This window comes from Cryptomeria japonica, chromosome 5, assembly GCF_030272615.1.
Source record: "Cryptomeria japonica chromosome 5, Sugi_1.0, whole genome shotgun sequence".
NCBI classification, from domain to species: domain Eukaryota; kingdom Viridiplantae; phylum Streptophyta; class Pinopsida; order Cupressales; family Cupressaceae; genus Cryptomeria; species Cryptomeria japonica.
The window spans coordinates 318,441,956-318,452,120 of NC_081409.1; the positions used below are offsets into that span (position 1 = coordinate 318,441,956).

The 10,165-nt window shown below is 38.5% G+C and overlaps 1 protein-coding gene across 1 annotated transcript; it reads left to right on the top strand.

Annotated features, from left to right (window-relative positions):
- Positions 1–8,975: 8,975 nt before the first annotated feature.
- LOC131875907 (uncharacterized) lies at positions 8,976–9,680 on the top strand. The gene has a single exon (XM_059220626.1). The coding sequence runs from the start codon at positions 8,976–8,978 to the stop codon at positions 9,678–9,680; it is 705 nt and encodes a 234-aa protein (XP_059076609.1).
- Positions 9,681–10,165: the final 485 nt, after the last annotated feature.

Genomic DNA, 10,165 nt, shown 5'->3' on the forward strand with positions numbered 1-10,165 from the left:
TCTTGCACCTCACCCTAAACAATGCTCTCCTATGCTTAGGTTCATTCTTCTCTGGCTGTCTTGTCAAGACCCTATTGAACATCAGATTTTCTCCAATCTCTAATTCAATATGGTCCACTTCAGGTGTCTTGCTGCTTGAAAAGTCTTCATGTGCATAAGAAACCCTCTTTCCACTATTTGATGATGTAGGCTTGTCAGGGCATCTATACGTCGGGTGTCCCAATTGTCCACAATTGTAACACTTCATTGTTGCCAAATAGGAGTTACCTCTGCCGGTACCTCTGCCCCTACTTGGACCACCTTGTGCACCCCTTCCTCTAGCATGTCCTCCTCTGAGATTGGCTTCACTGCCATGCTCAGTCAACTTGGCTTCTCCTTGGTTCCTTGGCTCATTTGTCTTCCTTTGATAACCACCTCGGTGATTCAATTGATCTCTACCTCTACCTCTACCCCTGTTATTGGAGTCTCCTTTCCTTTTGTTCCTCTCTTCTACCTTGGTAGCAAGCTGATGACACTTTTGAATAGTAGTAGGAGTCCATAGGCTTATCTCCTCTTGAATGTTCCACTTTAGGCCGCTTAGATACCTAGCCACCTTAATAGATTCATCTTCTTGGACTTTGGATCTAAGACATAGCTTTTGAAACTCCTCTATGTAGGAGGTCACATCAAGATCCTTCTGCTTCAATCCTTGTCTCTTCTTATGAAGTTGGACTTCATAATCCTCTGGTAAGTAGTTCTCCTTAATCTTCCTCACCATAGCTTTCCAATTTTCAATAGGTAGCTTTCCCATACTAATTCTTTCTTCTTGCAAGTACTTCCACCATGTCAAAGTTGCTCCCCTTAATCTTGATTTGGCAACTTTAACCTTTTGAGCCTCTGTCACTCCTTCACACTCAAAGTGGTTTTCCATGCCCTCAATCCATTCCATAACAGTGTCTATATCCATTCTTCCACTGAAATGTGGCAATCCTTCAAAGGCTTTGGTGTTCAAGGCCTTAATAGCCTTTACAAAAGGTTCTTCATTGAACAAGGGATCTAGTTCAGGGATAATGTCATCTATGTCTATAGTCTTCTTGCCTTTACCCTTGGTGTCTTCATCCCAAGGTCCTTGTGTCCTCTGATCCACCACTTCCTGTAGTTTATCCCTTATCTCACTCATAGCTTCTTCAAAGAGTCTATTTTTCTCCTTCTATTCTTCCACCTCTCTAGCCAGCTCTGCATTAGTAACCATTCCACTCTCCCCTACTGATTCAGCAGTATATAGAGACATACATAGTCCAACAAGTCTTTAACTCTCTCTAATACCAATCTGATGGGATGGGGTTACGGATAGACTAGCCTAGTCTATGCTCTTGGATCCTTTCCTTGGATCACCTGGTGTTCTCTACACAACCTATGGTCTCTAGTACTTCCCTTTTCTTGAGGAATCCCCTGACCATGCCCAATCCACCCACCAATGAGTTGCAATACTGCTCCTAAGGTCTCACCTACTCATGAGACTCAAAACCCCTTACTATGGCTAATAAGGGCTAGGCTTGTTCCACACCTTCCAAGGTCTTAGCAAGGTTGTATCAGGTCTATTTCATGGTCTTTTCACCCATTCATGAGCCCCCAAGAGGTTTCAAGCCTTCAACCCCTTACCGATTTCACTGTTTTGTGTTTTTGCCTTCAAATAGGGCTACAAGGATTAGGACCAATTAGGCCTCCTACCCGGTCTTTTAGGGCTCCCTCTTTCAAATGACACACAAACAACCCAATCTCCCAAAAAGGTCTATCATTCATTTGGCAAGGACTCAAGGATTTTCTAGGTTTTAGGCCTCCAAGTGTCCGTACACTGTCCTAGGTGGATTTTAAGGTTTTCAAGGGTTTTTGTGAGGGTTTTTAGGGTTTGCCTGGGTCACAATGAGTGTTTTGAGTTTTAGCCACCTTGTTTGGATTGGTGGAGGCTCCTCCTTCACACCAATGATGCTTCACTCACTCCTCTACACTTCCTCCAAAGGATGCACTCTCCACTAACCAACCTTTCTCTCCAAGACCTCTGCAATTTGACCTCTTCTAACCGGGCACTATCCAGTCTCACCTAGGAGTGGGTCTTTGCTTGGCCTCCTTGCATTTCCAAGGGCCCTGCCTGCATGGGACTATATTGCAGGGTCTTCACTTCCATTCCCCATGGTTTCATGGTGTTTCCACAATGGTGAATGGAGTTAAGACTTCATTTGCTCAAACCAGTCCAAAACTGGACAGTGAAACCAAAACTTACAAATTATTTACAAACACACTCAACCGGTAAAAAAAAAGCTAATCTAATCACTCACAATGAAGATATATACACTAAAGAAGACATTTCACATAGGTTTGCTCGCAAATCAATCCATTAGTTTGCTCGGTAACTTCATTCAAACTGATTGGTAACTCAAGAACAGTCACAGTCAATCTTTTCTTCCCTGGGTCGTACAATGTCTGACATCCAACCCTTAAACTTAGGGTTTGTAACATCTTATACTACCCATACCTCAATCGGTGTGCCAAATTTAGGGTTGTCCACACCAACCTAAGGATTTTGGCCTCCTGGTGGAAAAGTTGCTTGACAACTTTTAAAAGTTGTCATGCAACTTTTGCAACTTTTGAGCAACTTTCCCAATGTTGCTCTTCATGACTCTTAGACCCACAATGGGCCAACCTAAGGACACCACCATCCTATGAAGGACCCCTAAACACCATAAAGACACACATACCCTCCATTTTCAAGAAAATCACAATCTTGACTTATGACCCCTAAGATCTCCTTTAGGACCCTAACTAGGACCTATGAACACTTGGCTCATTATTTTATATACAATGGCTTCATAAGAAGCATAATACCAACAAAACAAGAAGGAGGGAGAGCTTGGAAGGGTGCTCCTGCACCAGAAATATAGAGTAAACTAGCAATAGTGTATACACTTAAATTTCAAGCACAAAGATCGAATAGCTTCTACAACAACAATCTTGAACTCATCTGCTATATCTCCATCCTGGGAATTTATGCCATTCTGGGATAGGAGGAAATCATATCAAGATACTTAATCTGCTATAAAAAGCATTAGTCGTTGAAAACAACTAGTGAGTAGGTATACCCGCCTAGGTCCTGCAGAGCCTAAAGTGAGAGAGTTAGTAACCAAATAGGTTCACTCTATAAGTTGGCCAAGTCAATTGGAAGGTTTGAGCATAGGAGTTGGCATTTCCTTATAGCCTATCCAATCTGTTGATTTGAGACCCAACAGATTGGTGACTCTGCTGGGGAACATTCAAAAAAAAAGGTACTATGTTGTGGGAAAGAACTCATATACAAAATACATTTTTCCTTTCAAGAAGAAAGGTGGCGACTCTGAAATAAGAAATTTTATGTATGGAAGAAGGTCAATAACACAAGGCCACCCTATAATCCAATTAAACTTTGACTAGAAAAGAAGTAAAAGAAATTCAAAGAAGAAACCAATAGATAATCTGATGGAACCTAAAAGTGACTTCATAAATGGGAAGTATAATGAATACTATTCTGAAAGCCATTCACATCAAGCCCTAGGTAAACAGAATTATACAATTCCCACATATCCTAGAGATGAGGACTTGGCAGCTGTGGATAGAGCATGGAAAGGGAAATTCCCTATTGGCTTTGAGAATCGCCATCCAAACTCAAGGACATGAGCTTCAAGTTCCTCAGGGTTAAGCAAGGTGGATGCATCAGATCGTATGGCAAACTTTGTGAGACAAATGATGGAAGCAACCATTGAAATGAAAGATGGGGGAAGAGTACAATAATGTATAGAATCATGTGCTAGATTGGGTATAAATATCAATGAAGATGATATTGATCATGACTTGGAGAGATACAAGGCGAGGTGTGAATAGGCATCCCAAGGATCAAATAGAGGGAGAAACAATACAAATAAAACCAATACAAAGAACAATACTTACAAGGTGTCTGAAAACCCTCTATATAATCCTAGGCCAAATGACTTTCCATATAATAATATACCTCCTAAGCACCAACACAATCACCTCAACAACTTCCCGTACCCCAATTTACCTCCTGAATATCAACATAACCAATTCAATACCTTTACATATCAAAACCACTTTCAACCACAAAACCAATTTCCTCCTAGTAATAGTAATATGAGACTGGATTATGGAAACTTCTTCCAAGGTGGATATGGGCTAATGAATACAGAACACATCAGGCAGTTTGACTTTTCAAAGATGATGGTGTATCCTCATCCTATTCCTAACGAAATTAGGACTGCAATACCGAAATTCACTGGGAGTAATGCCATCTCGGGGGAAGCACATTGCAAAGACTTTGACACAGTCATGGAGGATTTTTGTCTCCCATATGAGGATGTCAAGATGAAGTTGTTCATGCATTCATTGATAGAGGATGCACGAGATTGGTTTAGAGCATTGCCATATTTTTCAATAAATAGCCTTGCAGAATTCAAAAGACTTTTTCTTGAGCAATACGGAGACCACAATAGCCCAGAGTTCATGTTACATGAGATCATAAGCATCAAAAAGGATCCAAATGAAACAGTGGCCAATTTCAATAAGAGATTCAACAGAGTTATGAATAAAATCCCTAATAGAATAAAACCGGTTCCTGAAGTAAGAATCTTGTACTACATGAATGCTTTTGACAGCAAGACAAACTATGAGCTCAAAACAAAAAATCATACAACTCTTCAAGGAGTCATGAAAGTGGTCATAACTATATAGAATAATAGAAAAGCAGCTAGAACTATAGGAAGAAGGGAGGATGCAAGGTTGTTCAATCCAAAGGCCCCTAAACAAACAAAGGATGATGACAAGTTGGACAAGGTGTTGAATGTCCTCGAGGATTTGTCTGTCAAGGTAAATAAGATAGAGAAACAACAATTCTATCGCCATAATAGCCCCAGATTGCATGATATGCCTTATAATACTGCATGGAAGGATGGGAAGCTAGTGGACAAGAACCCAAAAGAAGGCAACCAAATACCAGATCCTTTGAGAAAAGTGGTGAACCAGGTAGTTGATGAAGATATGTGGTGCTTAGTGTGTGATATGCCTCATTCTCCTTACCAGTGCATGATGGCAATGAAGTTGCAGGGAAGAGAGGAAGAATGTGAAGAATATGCAGATGATCATGCAATAAACTTATTGTCCTTTGAGGAATATGACTCATCCGAGGGGAGTGAAGAAAATGATATAAATTCTAGGCATATTAGTCAGCAGTTCTATATGCAACAAATATTCTCGGATGGGGAAGATGAAGTCAAGCTGAGGGTCCCTACTAAAGAAGAATGAGAGAGAATTACTACAGTTGTTGTTGAGCCAGCCAAAAGGACTTATATGCTAAGGAACAGAACCATAAACCCTGAACAAGGAAAACCATCAAGCATGTTCATGAAGGAGAGTAATAAAACATCTAAACTGATAACTAAGTCGAGTAAGACTCAGGAAGAGAACACAAAGTTAACTAAGGAAAAGGAGTTGCAGATTTCTAGGATGCAAAAGGGTGAAAAGGACGGGACAATGAACACTTCAGTACTATCTGTTACAACATCATTTGATATTACCAACACCTTGACACAGATGAAGGTCTTTGTTCCACTACTTGAGATGATGAAGTTCCCAGAGTATCGAGAGAAAACCTTGAAGGTGATCAATGGTGTATCTAAGGAAAAGACCAAAGAACATAAACAGAGTGGCCAAAACAATGATGACCTTGTTCCAACCATATATTTAGGGTCAACAATAACAAAAAATCCTTCTGAAGTAGACCCATTTTATTTAACTCTGATGATAAATAACAAGATGATAAAAAATTGCATGATTGACTCAGGAGTTTCTATAAATGTTATGCTCATAAGATTCATGAAGGAACTTGGAATGGCAGTGGACACAAATTTTGGTAAATGTTACGCCATGGACAATCGCTTCATCCCAGTAGTTGGTGTAATGAAGGATGTTGAATTCAAATTAGCAGCATGTACAAAAGCATCTTATAAAATGGACATCATTGTGGTTGATGTCCCTCCTAATTATGGCATGTTATTATCCAGACAATGGTCGAATCTGATAGGAGGCCATGTCCAGTTAGACCTATCATATGCTAATATACTGGTAAATGGACAAGAAGTAAGGATTGAGAGAGAACCTCATTTTGAATACATTATCGAGGAGGCAGAACCTATTGAGTCAATATGTTTCATCTAGTCAGATATAGATAACTTCAAAGTAGAGTTGACAAAAACAAGAATGGGAGGCTTGACTCCAACTGGATTTGTAGTCGAGGAAAAGAAGGATCAAGTATGGAAGATGTAATTTGATGGATCATGTAGCAAGGAAGGAAGTGGGGCTGGAATTGTATTTATTTCACCAGATGGAGAGACATTCAAGTATTCTCTCAAACTGATGTTGGAGTGTACAAATAATATTGCAAAATATGAAGCCTTACTCACTGGACTTAATGTGGCTACCAAGCATGGAATTAAATTGCTCAATGTCTTTAGGGATTCAGAACTAGTAATATCTCAAATCAAACAAAATTATGCCTCCAAACATCTCAGGTTGAAACAATACAGGGATGTTGTATAGGATACACTGGAACTGTTTGATGCTTTCCAGATAATTTGGATAGACAGATCAAAGAATATCATGGCTGACTTCTTGGCCAATGTTAGTTTGAAGGAAAATGATATAACACTGAATGGAGTCTCAGAAATGGAAATAAAAGCCATACCTTTTGTTCCAGATAACTTGTACAACTGGCAAGTTTTTCATGATGACAATGAGTTGTTAAAATTCTTACACTGTGTGGATCACTACCAAGCACAAGCTATCAACTTCAATGATTTTGTAGAGATGACAGATGGGAAAGAGACTCCGTTGGGACAAGAAATCATACAGTTAAAATCTAATAAAATACCTAGAGGACTAGTCGCGCTAGAAAGAGCTTTCAACATACAACACAAAGTCGAAATCAAAGGAGCCTCAATCAAAGAAACCGATGTTGAGCAAATTAATTTGGGAAGAAAAGAATCACCAAGACATGTTTTTATTGGTAATAAATTGACTCCTAAAATGAAGCAGCAATTAGTAATGCTACTCAGAAAATATAAGCATGTATTTGCATGGTCTTATGATGACCTCAAAGCACACAAGGAGGATCTCTTCCAATATGAGATACCTCTTAAGCCTGATGCTAAACCATTCAGACAAAAGCAGAGGCCTATAAACCCAACTTTACTCCCTAAGATGAAAGAGGAAATAATAAAAATGAAAGACGTGAGGATAATTAAACCTTGTAGATACTCTACTTGGGTTTCAAATTTGGTACCTGTCAGAAAGAAAAATGGTGACATAAGACTATGTGTAGAATTCAGGAATCATTAAAAGATAATTACCCTTTGCCAAACATGGATAACATGCTGCAGAAAGTGACTGGATGTGATCTGCTATCCATGATGGATGGATTCTCGGGGTATAATCAAGTAAAAGTTAAAGAAGCTGAACAATATAAGACAGCTTTCACAACACCATGCGGCACATATGTATATGCAAGAATGCCATTCGGATTAACAAATGCAGGGACAACATTTCAAAGGGAAATGGATGTAGTGTTTGCATAATTGATTGATATAATAATGATGGTGTATCAAAATGACTTAACAGCTTATTCAAAAAGGGCTGAAGACCATTGTGATCACCTTGGGAAGGTACTCAAGAAAGCTCTGGAATATGGAATTTCCCTTAATCCAAAGAAATGTCATTTCGCAATTGAAGAAGGGAAGCTCCTAGGACATATAGTGTCCAAGGAAGGGGTGAAAATTGACCCTGAAAGAGTAGCTGCAATAAATGAAATACCTATCCCAAAGACTATCAAAGTTGTTCAATCATTTTTGGGACAAATCAATTTTGTCAGAAGATTCATCCTTAATTTTGCAGATATCATAAAACCTATAGTGAGGATGTTGTAAAAGGAAGCTAAGATTGATTGGGATTCAGAGGCATTAGATGCATTTCTAGATATAAAGAAGGCAATATCTGAGGCACCACTATTGATATCCCCAGATTTCAATAAACCTTTTTTTATTTTTTCATTTGCATCTCGTCATACAGTGGTAGTAGTGTTGTTAAAAAGGAACCAGGACAATTGTGAACAGCCTATTACATATTTCAGTAAGTCACTGAATTCATCCAAAATTAAATATGATCTAAATGAAAAACAAGCTTATGCCTTGGTAAAAGCAGTAAAACAATTCATACCATGTTTGGTAGGTGTAGAAGTTATAGCATATGTTCCTAATGCCGCAGTGAAGGATATATTTAGGCAAACTAAGGTCACAGGAAAAAGATGCAAATGGATCAACCAAATTCAAGAATTCAATATAGAGCTCAAGATTTCACAAGTTATCAAAGGTCAAGGATTGGCTAAACTTATGGCAGGAGCAGGGATTGAAGAATTTCAGGTAAATGAGGTTGGACTAGATGAAGCCAGTTTTAGTATTGAAAATAAAGCCTGGTATACAGACATGATGTATTATCTCAAGCACATGAGATGTCCAGATGATATGACTGATAATCAAAAGAGAACATTAAAACTAAAATCTGTGAAATATGTGATCATCAATGGGGACTTGTATTAGAAAAATAGAGATGGTATATTACTGCTATGCCTAGATCAACACCAAGCAAAGAAGATCCTACAAGAGATGCATGAAGGTGTTTGTGGTGGTCATTTTTCAGCCAAAATTATTGCACACAAGATCTTGAGAGATGGATATTTTTGGCCATGTGTCTTCAATGATTCCTATGCTTATGTTAGAAAATGTGAGGCTCGTCAGAAATTATCGGGCAAAATGAAGTATCAAGGATCACTCCCACTAAGACCAATGTAGGTTGAAGAACCATTTCAACAGTGGGCAATAGACTTTATAGGAGAGATATCAAAAATGTTGAGTGGAGGACACAGATGGATTTTGGTTTCCACAGATTACTTTACCAAATGGGTGGAAGCAATACCTACTAAACAGGCCACCAATAAAGTGGTGATAAAATTCATACTGGAAAATATCATTACTAGATTCGGTGTTCCTGCAAGGATCATATTTGATAACGGCATGGCTTTTAGGTCTAAAGAATTCAATACCTTTTATGAAGAGTATGGCATCAAAATATCTCATTCATCCCCTTACCACCCTCAACGTAATGGGCAAGCTGAGTCTAGTAACAAAAACATCATAAAGATCATCAAAAGAGTGCTAGGACAAAATAAAAGGGCATGGGACTCAAAAATGAATCTATCATTATGGGAAGATAGAATAACAGTAAAAAAATCTATAGGGAGGTCCCCACATGAGCCGTTCTATGGTAAAAGGTCCAGACTCCCTTTGGATAATCTCTTACCTATACATAGATTCATATCACAAGAAGGGATAGAGATTGATGATCCTTTACAAGAGAGGCTGATGCAGTTGGTAGAGCTTGATGAAGTCGGGGTGGAAGCTCAGGAGCAGAACATCAAAATTCAAAATCAAATGAAAAGATTGTATGATAAAACAACAACAAATAGAAAATTTGAGGTTGGTGATCTGGTTTTGATGTGGAATGCCAGGAGCCAAGATAAGGGTAAGAATGGAAAGTTTGAAGCTCTATGAATTGGACCATATGTGATTATGGATAAAGCAGAGGAAGATTCTTATTTTATCCAAAGTGTTATAGGAGAAGTTCAAAAACTATCAGTACATGGACAATTCTTGAAAAAATTATTTTCTTAAAATATAGCATTTTCCATGTACAGTAGTTTAGGTTTCGCTGCCATTGTAAAAACCACATCTCCTTTAAGTCCTCTTTTCCATATATAAACCAAAGGGACTAGATTCTTGAAGGTATCCGTAGCATACCCTCATCCCCAGCCAGAGTCACTGTTTAGCATCAAATCTGAATAGAGTAAAATATCTTGATTTGTGGAATTAAATCATAGAAGTCATTTATCTTTAGAAGAAATCATCATTTTCATTAATACCATAAATACCCATAAGTTATCAAGCAAGTGTAATGGCATCCTATAAAATATCCGAATTCAGATGGTATTGATGAGACCCAACGATGTCTCATCGATATAGAAAGGCTATCGAAGAAA

Coding starts and splice junctions, on each gene's coding strand:
- LOC131875907 (XM_059220626.1), top strand. CDS start 8,976: ATGTTGAGTGGAGGACACAGATGGATTTTGGTTTCCACAGATTACTTT.